The sequence below is a fragment of the Zootoca vivipara genome, chromosome Z, assembly GCF_963506605.1.
Source record: "Zootoca vivipara chromosome Z, rZooViv1.1, whole genome shotgun sequence".
Classification (NCBI taxonomy): domain Eukaryota; kingdom Metazoa; phylum Chordata; class Lepidosauria; order Squamata; family Lacertidae; genus Zootoca; species Zootoca vivipara.
In genome coordinates, this window is record NC_083294.1 from 11,066,603 (window position 1) to 11,081,010 (window position 14,408).

Here is a 14,408-nt window from a genome sequence, read left to right on the forward strand (position 1 = left end):
CGGGTTACAGACGTTTCAGGTTACAGACGCTTCAGGTTACAGACTCCGCTAACCCAGAAATAGTACCTTGGGTTAAAAACTTTGCTTCAGGATGAGAACAGAAATCGTGCGGCGGCAGCAGGAGGCCCCATTAGCTAAAGTGGTACCTCAGGTTAAGAACGGTTTCAGGTTAAGAACAGACCTTCAGAACGAATTAAGTTCTTAACCCGAGGCACCACTGTATAATGATAGTCTTGTGGAAGTCATACCAGAATTGTTCTACAGGCAACAACCACTTTACACGCATCCACTTGACACACGACCATGCACACGCACTTTGCAGTGACCCGAAAGTGGTTGGAAAAGGAAGCATAATGGGGAAGGGAAGGGCCATAACGGGGCAGAGCATGCTTATGTTGCCTCCACCAACGCATGCCAGGGTCAGAAATTGGTCGTTGCCTGTAGTTGCCTTTGATTCTCCCATTCTGGTGGGCTTTTTAGCTTTTTACAGTTAAATGGCTAGTTGCAGTTTAACCTGATGGAAAAAATCCTAGGCATTTTGAGATGCAAAAATCTCTCTATGGCCTATTCAGTTATAGTTTTGTACTACAGAAGGGATATTCAACTACACACACACACACACACACACACACACACCACGCTGCAGAATTTTGTTTATGAATGGGCATACACCAAAATGACAAGAGTTGCCCACAGTATATATATAAATGAAGACCAGGGAAGGACTGGGGCCCCTGTCTGTGCCTAGAAAAGAGGAGTCCAGCTATTCAGAAAATGTCGTTTCATCACTTGCAGTCAATGCATCACCATATGTATTTTGCACTGGGATATCCATATCAAAGTACTTAAGAGTGTGAAATGTTATTCAGCCCTCAGCCTAGCTTACTTCACAAGGAACTGTCAGGCAGAGCACAGAGGGAACTAGAGAGGAATTTGACCTTCGCTAGCTGTGGATATTAAGGTGTAAAAAAAAAAGTACAAGCTTTCACACACTAAGCAGACTCAGAAAAACCGTAAGACAGTTTTTTTTTCTGTGTGCACATGCTCATTCACACACTTATATTTTTTCTTCAATGCTTCTTTGTGCATCAATATTCTGAATACCACAGAAGCTAAGCATCAGAAATGGGTAATGGAGTTGGAATGATCTTAGTTAGATCAAAAACTACATTACCACCAGTTATCCTATTGCCATGAGAGGCTTATTACACAGATATAATACACTATATGAGCTCCAACAAGCAAGTGCAATTAATCAAATTAAGGTGAGAACATATGTTTTAACTCTGAATTACTTGCTCTTACCGATTTTAAGGTCAACCTTTAAAGCTACTTCCATATTCCTTAATAGCAGACAAATAAAATCAACACACAACACAACAGTTTCTTTCTGAACTACAGTATGTATGTGTGTGAACTGCTTACCAATTCATGGGGAACTCTGGGAGTGAGTGGGTGGGGGAATCAGGCCTTTGCTGCTACTTTGCAACTTATTTGTTTGGTGGTACTCTTGAAATCAAACCCTCATCATGCTATCTCAAAGGGCAAAACCAACGGAAGTCATCAAGTCTGCCGTTATCCGTTTCAAGGCTGCTGCACAGAAGGGTCTTACAGCACCACATCATAAATGTACAGGTCAGTGGAGGGGAGGGGAGGGAAGAGAGGTAGACAGAAATGCCACCCAACACAAGATTGCACTTCCCTTTCTCTTAATGTACTGCCAGTGAAACACAAAGGAATTTTTCACGTTCACCCGTCTCCCATTAGATCAATTAATATGCAGAGAAAGTCTCTAACACAAAGTTTAAATAATCATAAAAGGAAAGGGGGGGAGGAGAAGAGAAGAGAAGAACCACCAATGTTCTAGAAGCTTCTCTAGACCTTTCAATCAATTTTATTTATATGCAAAACCAAGAGAAACTCAGGGAAAACACACAGACACACACACACACAAAGCTCCTCCTGATGCTAAAGCTCTCAATTTACTGACAGGCAAATGGCTTCATGCTGCCACTTAATCTCATTTCTTGCATAATGCCCTCTAATTAGCATATCAAAGTGAATTAATACTTCTAGGGCATTAGCAATGGGAAAAAATCTGCTCCAGGCTTCACAATAGCAGTTAAGCAAGAGCCAAGAAATCCTCAAAAAACACCCCAAACCACTTTGCATTGCAAAACTGTCCCATTTATTTATCCTTTCTCCCTCTAAACACTTTTACCGCACACTGTTTTACTACTGCTCACCAAACAAAATGATAATTGCCAAAAGTTACCAGCATCTGTAAGGGCCCGCATAGAATCTTAATTTAGATTGCATGGGAAGAGATCTCGAGATGGATAGGTTTGCTTCATGATGTATGCCAAAACACATAACTTATCAAGGTTTTTAAAGAGTTTCATCCTTGTATGATACTCACACACAAATAAGCCCCAAAACATACACGTGAAAAACTACCTGCTTGACAGTAAGATCAGATATACAGGTCAAAGAATAATATAAAGCATGGCAAGATACCAAGAAGTGGAAATAAGAACTCCCACCCCAAATATCTGCTGCTTGAACAAACTCTTTTCATCCTTTCCGCCAGAGTTATCTGACTCCAGCTGAAAATGGATTTTCCCTTCAGCAAGCGACAGCATATAAGTGCTAAATCCAACTCAGGTATAGCTTTAGAGGAAGGACAGACTTTAGTTTCTACTTGGCAACATTCCTGATCTTGATCAAACCTAGTTAGCGATACACCTTCTAAGAAATGCTGGATTCAATCAGATTCTCAGGAATAATTGCCTCACTTTCAACCAAAGAAGACTGAGCTCTTGAAACCAGCAGTAACTTATGACGATCATTACATATAGCTGAAGAGCTCTATCGTTTATCTTGCAAAATATGTGTATTTTTTAAACGATCATAGGAGCTAGATATACAATATACATATGAAACAAGAAGAAACTCCAACTGAAAGGTTTGCTACATGTCTGTTTTCTAAAAGACAAGCAATAAGGTTCAAGGTTTGATGACAGAATGCCAAATTAGCACACCAATTTCCTTCTCCAACTCCTGGCTCAAGACAAATGCAAGCAGCACCTTCTGAGAGAGAGAAAATGCACAGGCTGGTGCAGCCTCACACTTCATTTGCCTCCCTATGCAAGTCCCTTGTTTGACTATGTTGTACAGATAACACCGGAATAGCTGTAATGTCCAGTTGAGAAGTGTAATTTATCAGTTTGGTTGATGAACTACCCCATACATACATTTCTTAAACAGGGGCGGGAGGGAAAGCAGGAGGTGCAAAAACCAAACAGAAATTTCAGTTGCTCACGTTAGTTATTTCTGTAAATTATTTATTCCAGTTCTAATCAGAACATACGAATTGTTTAGCAAAGAAATGCAAACATGACAAAAGGTCGGACTGGTGGTTAAAGAAGGGAGTGTGTTAAGTAAGTTTTTATCAGAACTGTGCTGATCATCTTGATAAGTGAATGACATTAAACATGACTGCTACGAGAAAGAGGAAGATCCACCAAAGCATTCTTCTCCTGATGTCAATTCATAGAAACAACTACATCTCATTCAATCAGTGATACACAGGGGGAGGAAGACAAAAACTACCCTGCTCTAGATTATGTTAAGTTGCTGGTATACAACCTTATTAGTTATTCCCATGCATCTTAAACATTCAGCTAGCTGTTCTCTGAGGCTTGAAATGCTACAGAGAAGTTAAAAACAAACAAAAAATAACTAGATAAATATCCTGTGCTCACTGTTTTGTACTGTATAAAACTAAGCTTTTCAGATGTTCGCAATACTGATTCCGATACAGTATATGCCTTTTGAGTAGCTTGCTGTCTGAATTAAATAAGGCTCACATAATATTCACAGGGCACAGAAATGGGCATGTCTCATTGAGCTGTAGGAATTCTCATCAAGAGCTGTAGGAATTGAGTTGACAAATCTATTAAAATCTGTACAGCAAGGCCTGGCCTAGGCAGTCTCACACTAACCTATACCTAGCCGTAACATTAATTCATTTTTTTATTTGATGCAAAAGAGATCTAAGTTAGAAGGAACATTACAGAAGTATATTGGATGACAGTTCATAATCCGTTTAAAATATTTTAAAATATGCAAGGATATGTTGGTGTCAAAGCACCAAATTAAGTGTCTTCTTTATAAAAAAACCAGCACAGAGACTGAGTTAAGCAGTTCTGATTATATCTTATAGGTTCCTGGAGAAGAAAATGGCACGAAAAAGAAGCGAGAGATCACTTCTAATCAAATTGCGGCTTATTTGATCCTCTGGCAAAGGTGCAGTCAGTAACAGGTTTGTTACAATCAAATATTGAAAGCACTGAGATGGTGGGCTTACAAAATATTTTGTATGTTGTTGTTTTTTAAAGAGAAAAATCACTAATAAGGAAGGTTAAAGTAGAGATGAACACATATTCAAACTTGTTAAAGAACCACTACAGGAATAGCAATGGGACTTCAATGTTTTTGTGTGCTACGTAAAATATTATTTTTTACTTCATTTTGTTTGTAGTAGCAAAGAAACCCACTTACACTACTGCATTTTAATTTAATTCCTAACAGTATAGTACAGAGTGGGGGGGGAATGGGGGAGATTATAATCCTCATTCTGAAGCAATTAAGGTTAAAACAAAATAACTTTAAAGCAGCTGAACATATCACAACCTCATATTTACTTTCAAGAACAGCAACCCGGTCAAACTTTTAAACAGCTTAAATATTAGTCACTGGGGTTTTTTTACCTCTACAATGTCTGTGCCAATTTGTGATTACTGAAAAGTTCAATGGAAACAGTTCTTTTGCTCTTTTAAGATGGAGACTTGTTACTTATTTTCAATATCTTACAGCAGAAGGAAATCATTAAGGTCTTGCTGCATTATACTGACTAGTCTGCATAACTACAAGAGATGAAAGTAAGACATATTCATGAGCTGGCCCTTGAACACCCATGTGGCTACAGAGAGATAATGGGGAATGTTCTCTGCGGAGTGGCATTACATGGCTAGTTACAACTGCAACAATAACACCAATGGTTTCGGCATATGTTGGAAACAAGAAGTTAACTCTATTGTTAATTTCAGTTCACATATGTGACTAAGGCATTTCTATTAAGAGGGGAAACAAAACAAGTTTTTGATTTCTTGAAGTGGAAGTCTGAATGAGGACTTGAGACACTAAGGACAAGAGAATAAGAAATTGCTACTTTAAAAACTTGTAAATAAATTGTTGAACCATGGAAACAGACCTGCAGACACCTCCTGTACCCAAGAAGTTCATTAAGTTTTATTATCTCCCTAAGTCAGTCCCCGTTTATAAACCTCACAAAGGCCACAAATCTGGCAAGGTATCATGTATGCCATTAGGAGTTACTAGTGAATGAATGCGATTTAGGGTTGTAGTGGCATTAAATTAGGGTTTGGTTGGCAGCTGTCATATTTGACTCTTAAAGAAAGACAGACACAATTCTTTCTTTCACTCATACAAGCACACACATATTCACATGCAGAAATTTAGAACATATAGTTCAGATACTGGTTCAGATCTCAGTCATGAACAGTCTGCCGGGAAATGATTGCAATTCCCAACTTGCTTTAAAAACCGTCAGAATTAATGTACTCTCATATTAAGTTAATTCAGATACATCGCCTTTGAGCTGGAGGCTGGGGTGATCAGACTAGGAACCGCTGAAACAAGAAGGGGTAGCAAACAAAACAAAACAAGCAACCTTAGCAAATAACTTTGGATTTTGCATGACTGAAATAAAAGGTACAGATTAATAGGAAAGCCGTAACACAATAGTAGAGGACTCCCAATGTTTTATGGTTCATTTTCTCCCATTGTGTTAAAAATCAAAACAGATGCCGTTTTGAAATGCCTATTACCTTGACCTACCTCTAGATATCTAGATTTCAGTGCGGGAGACAGAATCTCATTTACAGCTATTTCTTATATTCCCTGCCCTTAAAAGAATACCACTGTAATTTTAAAAAGGAAAGATAAGCACACGTATCCAATCAAATACTAGAAACATAAATGAATTATTTTCAACATGGTCATTTATACAAATGGAAATAAACAATTACTACAGACAATTTTAATGATTGTGAAGTAGCCTACCTCAGAACCCGAGAAGAGATACATATTTAGCCCAACACTTGTTTAAAAGGCAGTACTTGTAAGTTGTGTTTTTTTTTTTAAAGTACAGTATGTTTAAGGATCTTGTGGTCAAATTTATCACTGACTGCAAATAATTCTAATTATCTTCAAAGATAAAAACAATGCCTTTCAGTTTCAAACAGCAGCAGCACCCTGGATCTACCAGAACAAACAAGTCTAATATTACTGTTTTAGGCCAAGATTACTATGTGCCTCTCTTTTCCCACTTTCAATCTTACTTCTCCATTTTCCCCATCAAAAAGTAATCACAATAATTTTTTTTCCTATGGGAAATGGAGGAAAACAAATGCTTCTCTTTTACTACGCTACATTTTTGTGCAGCAAAAGAAACAAAGAAACCCTGCCTGGAATTACTGGGATCAAATCATATACAGTAGTAGAACAGCAGAGGGGTGGCAGGGAAATGGGGCAGGAATCCCACTGGTGGTACAACAACAACAACAACAACAACAACAACAACAACAACACAAGTTTTTATTCTGGAAGTTTAAAATTTATATGGAAACATACGAGTATATATATAAAAAGAACAGCGTAAAATATAGAAAAGGGATTTCTAAGAGTGGATCACGACACTGGAGGAAGATGTGGAAATGCCCCCCCTCCCCCTTCCAGAATAAGACAATGCAATACAAGATATGCAAGAATTTGCTTTCATGCTTCCCTTGCTAATGTGTACTCAGCCATTTCATCTCAGATGGGCAATCCTGAATGAGAGTTGCCTTATAAACACTCATGGGGGTGGGGAGAGGAGATGCATTTTTCCTTCATCAATCACTCAACATATCAATTCCACCACTCCTAAGCTTCTTGAGTTGATAAGGATTGCACTTCTCACAGATGGACAAGCCATCCCTTTGTTGCTATTGTTGTTGCTTTTAATTTTTTAACATATTTATTAGAACATATGACATGCAACAATTACACAAAATTAAAAACAAAATTAAAAATAATACAACTGCCAACACTCAGAGAAAAGTATCCAAATACACTAACAAAGTTATGTCAAAGTGTATATGCCAAAACCATCACAGTTTAAACAAACACAAAACTATGCATAACAATAAATATTGCTTGAATTGTTGACCACAAAAGAGATATTTTGTATCAACAATTATTATTTACAAGAGTTTATATGAAGGCAGAAAGAAGGAACACTATGTGTTTCCTGCATGCCAGACTGTGCTGTAGACTATGGGTACTATTCTACCATATGCCTCATTATTTGTGTAATCAATAAAGTTATGCCTCCATTATTTCATAGACAAATATAACTTGTGGATGACAGATCAGCATTTTAGCTGGTGACCAAATTCACCCAATATTCCAGATAACCTATCAGCCTCTTTTCTTCTAAAGGAGCCAGGTCCTAGCATACAACCTACGCCAGCAGTGCTTTAGCCCTGAAAAGGGCTTTCTTTCTTCTGGACTCACCTTTGACACTGGTCAACTAAACTTTTCTTTCACATAAACAAGGTTTAAGCTGTTTGTGAATAAAATATCACAGGGACCCAAACCTACATAACTGAAATCTGCATTTATCAATACATAGTTTTTGCTTTCTGCCAGAAGAGAAGAGTTTAGTTTTTTGGGTAGCTAAAATATTAAGGGCACAGAGACTTTAAGGACTTTGGCTACTGGAGTACTCGTGCTGCCCAAGAGGTCACGGGACACTTTCAGCATTTTCTTCCTTTTAGCTCCAATGCAGTCAAAGGTTGTTTAATATTAATGATTTCTCATCTCCTTGACTCCCCAACCCCCATTAGGTACAGAGTATGTGCACGAAGTTCTACTGTAATAACAAGGCATTTTTATCATCATCTTCATATTAACTGTTATGCAAAAAGACAGACATTGCTGGATTTCCTGTACATACACAGAAGTACAAAACCTGCTTCTTGTTGTTTTTAAAAACTCACTGGCTTTTATATATTCCAGCATTTCTATTCTATCATGCACACAAGCAGTATGCCTTCCTTAGACATGCTTACACTTGCAATATCTACCAGGCCTTTCAGCGTGCCATGCAGTTCGGGGGAGGGAGTTTTGAAAGATCTATACAAACAACAACACGCTGAAGTCAAGTGCCACACAGGTGCTAATCGCAGTTAGTGACAACTCAGATCAAATGTCTGAAAGTGGAGTTTTAGCGTTGTGAGCTGAATTATGAACATTAAGATATTTATCTCCTGTGGACCCAATTGTTGAGAAGGTGGTTTTCAGTCTCTCACACTTCATTCAGTGTGAAAGCACACTGCTTGACTGTCCTGTTAGCCTTAGTTCTACAAGATGCTTTCTCTTATTAGGTACTTTCTCTTTGACATGTTGTCCCCATTTTTAGAGGCAAAGTCTCTTGCCAAAAATATCCACAGAAACACTAATGTACATAAATGTATTTCCCCCTCTGTGTAAGGATGTGCATAGAACACACGTAAAGAATGTCTTCCCAAAGCACATCTGAACACCCATAATTTTCCTACAAAATGTGGGAGCTCAAAGCTATTGACTGACTCCTTTAGTTACATATAAACTGGTACTGACAAAATCAAAAACACAAGAGTGGCTCAATAAAGTTGCTGGCTCTTTTGGTCTCTCACACAGAGGGGCCACTGGCTGTAATTGGCTTCTCCAGCCTCTTGCATTGCTTCTTTAAGAAGCAGATACTCAAAACAAGGCAGAGGAGGAGGGGAAAGAAAGCCGGATCCTTGCTTTTACTTTCCCTGACTGCAGCGAGAGGGGGAATTTACCCTGAATAGGCGATACACTACCATTTTCATTTACATTTCATTCTGCAACAGGATTATGAATTGTTTTTTTAAAAAGCATTCTTGATTGATTACATTCTCCTCTACCTCCCAACCCAAAGATCAGAAACAGACAAGGAGGTGATGATCAAAGATGGCTGCGGTTCCTAAAGCAGCTCTCCTAGAGCTCGCTGAGAGAAGTATATCGCAATGTTTACCTACTGGGGGGAGAGAGGGAAAGGGGTTCATTTCAAAAGCTGTGTAACTTGTGGTCTCCTACCTGTTTTCTCTTTGATTTCACAGAGGACACTGAACAAAGCAGGCTTCATTCTGTGGCAGTTCAGTGCATGTTTTCTGCAAAATAAAAGATTTTTTAAAAGGTATTAGCACAAGCCTGGCATCTTAATGCAAAGCAGGGGGAAATCATTTTTAATTGAAATCTTTACATTTTACTCTTTGCATTCTGATCTACGCAAAGGAATAACAAAAGTTGACAAGGAATAAGGGTATAGCTTATGATGGGGAAGACTGAAGCTAGGCTCAAGAGGGCAACAGGAGTGATCCCAATGTGGACAGAACACCTACGTTAAGGAAAAAGGTAAGGATGTTTGAACTTAATCACCAGAGGTGCAAACTGAGTTGGGGGTGGGTGGCAAGAGGGTCAACTGCCTTCTCCTTCATCAGTGAAGTGAAGACTAAGTGACAAGAAGAAAACCCAGTCAACCCCAGCCGCCCTGCCTGCCACTTACAGCCAGGAAGGGATACTGAAGAAGTTTTTGTTTTGTTTCATTTTGAAATTATAGTTGTTGTTTTTAAAAAACAAAACCCCAGAAACCTGATGTGAAAATTTCCTTCCATTTCTTCTCATGCATAAATCACAGCTTGTCAAAGCTTTCCGATTTGCTATATCATCATCACTGATTTATGAAGAGAGGGGATTTCCAGAGTTCAACTATATGCATTGTTTTGTAGTTACTGCAATTTATATTAAAAATAATTTCTTTTAAAGAAAAAAGGAGGGGAGGAACTGTTTCTCCCAATCTCTTGGACCCTGTAATATTTCCTCACTCTTTTAATTTTTAAATCAATCTAACTCCAGAGAAACACCAATCTGGGGCTTGTGCAGAGCACTACTAAGTTCACACACTTCTTTGAAAGAAAACGCAAACCCTCCAAGAGGAGAGCAGCATGGGATGGCAGGCCAATTCTACCCCCACCCCTTAAATGAGGGCATCATCCTAAGAAAGGGAAGGTTATCAGCAACAGCCCAGCTCCAAGCATTAGTGCAATAAGACAGATTTTTGGGGGGGTGGGAGGAAGGAATCTTTGCACATGTATATTGTGCTTCTTTTCTCTCTCCCTTATTCAGACCATCTCTGGCTGTTGCCCCTGGTCTGTGCCCCCCCCCCCCGCATTTCTCCTCTAGTATTAAAAGGGTTGTCTTAATTGCAAGAATATTTGGTCCCAGCAGGAGACAGCAAGGAGCGAAACAACAACAAAAAGCGCCACGCATATAAACACACACACGAGCGCACCAAGACATACATACACACACACGCGCGCGCACATGCACACACACAAACACACAAACACACACATACACAACATTGGGATTTTTTGTTTTAATGAGACCAACTTTGCTTGCGCCTCATCCAAGCTCTGGTCCGTGATGGTCATAATCTGGTGGAGGATGTCTCCTATGTCTTGCTTGCGGCCATCGCCGTCGGCCCCTTCGTGTCCGTGGGGAGGAGGCAGAGCCATGCCCCCCTGTACCGAGTGGCCAGCCAGGTTCACGCCGGCGAGAGTCTGCAACATCCTGGACTGCTCATCCATGCCTCCTACCGCAGCCCAATCAATGCACTTGGAGAGGCGGCAACGGAGGCAGCAGAAGAAGAAACGGCACGCCGGAGAAGGAGGAGGCGAAGGAGGAGGGAGGGGGGGAAGAAGCGCTTCACGATAAGGTGGTTTTGTGCTTGGAAGATTTGGGGGGGGGGGGAGAAAATGCAAGTAAATCTCTTGTTCTTGTAATGAATTTCAGTTCCTGCTCCTGAGAGAAGGGGGGATCAGTGTTTGATATTTGACCGGATCTTCGTTGTTTATTCCACTCTCTCTTCTGCTTTCCAGAGCAGTAAATCACTCTCTTCTTTAGTTACAATCTTCTTTCATCACAATATTTGTGGTTCGGATAAACGGCCTTGATAAGGTGGCTGAAGTTTTCTTTCCTTTGGTACAAATCTTCACCCAAAGGCTTTATTATTTCCTTTAAGGGGGAAGGGGGGAAAGAAAAAAAAAGTTAGTTGCTCGTCTATGTCTTTTCTCTTACTTGTCTTTGTTTTTTTCTCTCCTCTGAAAACCCTTTCCTTGGAAACAGAGAGGACGAAAATTTTGTAAAAATGCAGCAAGGGGGAAAAAAAGAAAAAAAAAGAGGGGAACGGGATAAAACTTACTTTCAAATCCTTAAAAGTTACGAGTGTGACACACGGTATGGGATTTTAAAAATCACAATAAACCAAGCAGACACCCCCAGCCCCTAATTGCAACATTTAAAAAAACGACAAGAAAAAGTAGACAAGAAAATGCAGCCGGTGGGAGGGAAAAATGATTGTCCTTTCCCCCTCTCGGAAAAAAAACCACACACATACATAACAAACGATCCCAATGTCTGTCTTGTCTGTGCAACGGAAAGATAAAATAGCAGCAAAAAAGTTTGAACTTGTGCAAAAGAAAAGAGCGGATGTTGGGTTTTTTAAAAAAGGGGGAGATGCAAAGAAAAAAATTAATTACACACTCTCTGCAAAGCAATGTGCAAAAATATCCGCCAGCTGGAATTTATGAGCCCAGCAGCTCAGTGACTGTGTGTTTTATGTTGTTTGATGGCCGCTTTGGTGAGGGATTGACAGTCTGCCAATGCCACTCACTCACCCTGCAGACGTGTCACCCTGTGAAGGAGGAGAGAAGCAGAGAGAGACTAGAGGGGACGTGGGAGCCAGCCGGAGCCACGCCCCCTCCCCCAGACACCCCCTTCCTCCTCTAGGCAGCTGCTCCAAAGCCCCTCCCCACTGATACTTACACTACAAGAGCCCGCCCCCTCGGAACTCCTGGCTACTATAGATTCAGAACCAACCCCCACTCCAAATGTTTCGGCGATAGTTTCATTACGGTATCCACAAGCGCAGTTGATATTTTACAGACTAATCTCCCACAATTTTTCTTTAAACTAAGAAGCCCTGCTAATTTCAATAGGATTTAACTCACAGCGCCTAGGGTGGTAGCCTCAGCTTTCCTCCCTGGACTCCACCTCCGATGGCATTTTCTGTGCCTGCAAGCATCTCTCCTTAGCTCTTCCTAGAGCACCCCTTACTGGTATTGCCACAACCCCCACAAAACACTGCTCGAATTATGGGTCTTAAGAAGGCAGAGGCAGCCTAAATGGAACTGGCAAACCCCGCGTCCAGATTTCTGCCACTTTTAACCAATGTTTCCCCTTTAGTAGTGGGCGGGGCGGGTGCAGCTAACACGGAAAAAGAGGTCAGGGCCCCTTATTCCACGCAGGTAGTTGGAGGACTGCACACACCCGTTCTACCTGTACTTGGGGGTTACTTTCCTATCATGCTGCATTTCCACTAACAACTCACTGATAAGCAGAAATACGGCAGGTGAAGAGGTTTCTCCACCCATTCACCCTTCTCTCTCAGCAAGCAGGTAAATGCAGCAATGGGGGAAAGCTTCAGCAGGTGGACTTCTGGTGGTGGCCATGGAGGAGCCCTCATTCCTCCACCCCAGCTCCTTTCATTTTTTGACCTTCAATTTCCTAGAACTCCCCCTCAGCGTTCTACCCCCCTCCTCAATCTCCTGCACGACCCCCTCATTTTTCCACCCTAGTCCCTATCATTTCTTGACCATCCCTCAGTATCCTGAAAACTCAACTCTTCCGCCACAGCCCGTTATTTCTTGACACCCTCCACTCAATTTTCATCCTTTCAGCCCTAATCCCTGTATTTTCACCTCTCCCCTAGTACCTGCCATTAATTGACCCTTCCTCAGCATATGACTCTCTAGCCTTAGCTTTCTAGGCTCATAATTCCTGCCTTTCAAACTCTCCCCTCAGAAGCTGCCCCCGACCCACATCCTAGGCCCCTCCCTCCTTTACCCGCCCTCAGCCGTGCCTCGAGCGTCGCTCTTTTCGTCCTGCCCCTTAGGGGGCGGGGCTGATAACGTCTAACTCGCCGCTCTTGAGGTTGTCTTGTTACCAAGGGGCGGGAAGGGAAAGAGGCGGGTGGGAAGGAGGCGTGTCACGAACAGTTTTAGCAGGAGGCGGTGAGCGATACGCCACGCCCCTCCAGTTAGCTGGGGGCGTGGCCTAGACAAACAAAAACAAATAATATCACAAACACACCCTGAGACAGAACGTAAAAGAACCCTTCCATAAAAGACCCAGATGTGCTGCGGACCAATCAGGGCGCGGGGAGGGTGAATCTTAGCCAATCGGATGTGATTGTGGTGAACGTAGGGAAGAAAAAAGCTACCTACGTCCTTCACCCCTCCTACTCAGAAACACACGCTCTCCCCGCCCCTCTTCGCTGAGGAACTTGTGATTGGCGCGTTCGAATGGGCACGTGATGCGGCGCGAAGAAAGGGGGTTAAAAGAAAGCCGCGCTACCCCGGCCTTTGATGATCACCATGGCAACGGCTGGCCTTCTGGGAGGTGTCGGCGTAGGGGAAGGCCAGGTTAGTTGGGCCGCGGCGCATATCCCCCGCGACGGGCCGTTGTTCGCCTTAGCAACCTTCAAACACCCTCCCTTCCCTTTGCCAGCTTTCTCTTCTTTGTGCACCTGCAGCCTAGGCGTGCTTACTCTAACTCACTGCGCCCCTTGGGGCAGGCTGCCTAGTTAATAGATACAGTCTTGCAGGCTTCACCTCCCCGCTCGGGAAACTTAATGCATGTCCGAAAATTTGTCCCGCTTGCAAGAGAGGCGTTTAAATCCAGCCTAACATGCTTCCTCGTGTAGCAGGGGTTATATAAGTAATAACGGCTTTCTACTTTTTTCTTCACTACGTCTTACTCCCAAGTAAGTGCTCAGAATCGCAGCCCAACAACAAGCATGCTTACTCAGAGGCACTACAGTACTTGCTTTTATTCAACTAGGCTTGCTTCCAGATAAATGCAAGTAACAATGCAGGACAGCACTATCCTATCTTGTTTACTGGTTGCATTTGCAAGACTTCTCAAGCAATTTAGGGCATTGGTCAAAGGAAGTGCTACAATGAAACCATACTGCAATAAATAAATAAATGACACAATACGCTTAAGAAAAAACTAATGTAAAAAATTAACAAAACCCAATCAGAATTAAGCAGCCATCATGTTTATTTAGATCATTTATATGCCACTGAATACACTGAGAAATCTCTAAGCAGTGTCCCAAAAAACCTAAAGCAGCAGCAACACAATAAAAC

General features: G+C 41.5%; 1 protein-coding gene across 4 annotated transcripts in view; it reads right to left on the reverse strand.

The window, feature by feature from the left end:
* PBX3 (PBX homeobox 3) overlaps window positions 1–13,041 on the reverse strand; it is a 224,048-nt gene extending 211,007 nt beyond the window's left edge. Inside the window, exons 1-3 of one of the 4 annotated variants that reach the window (XM_035112891.2) lie at window positions 12,207–13,041; window positions 10,588–11,211; window positions 9,232–9,305 (exon numbers count right to left, since the gene is read on the reverse strand). In XM_035112891.2, coding sequence (XP_034968782.1) covers window positions 9,232–9,305; window positions 10,588–10,784 — 271 coding nt within the window. In that variant the 5' untranslated portion in view covers window positions 10,785–11,211; window positions 12,207–13,041. The other 3 variants (XM_035112892.2, XM_035112890.2, XM_060270281.1) reach the window with 3 other exon arrangements.
* Window positions 13,042–14,408: the final 1,367 nt, after the last annotated feature.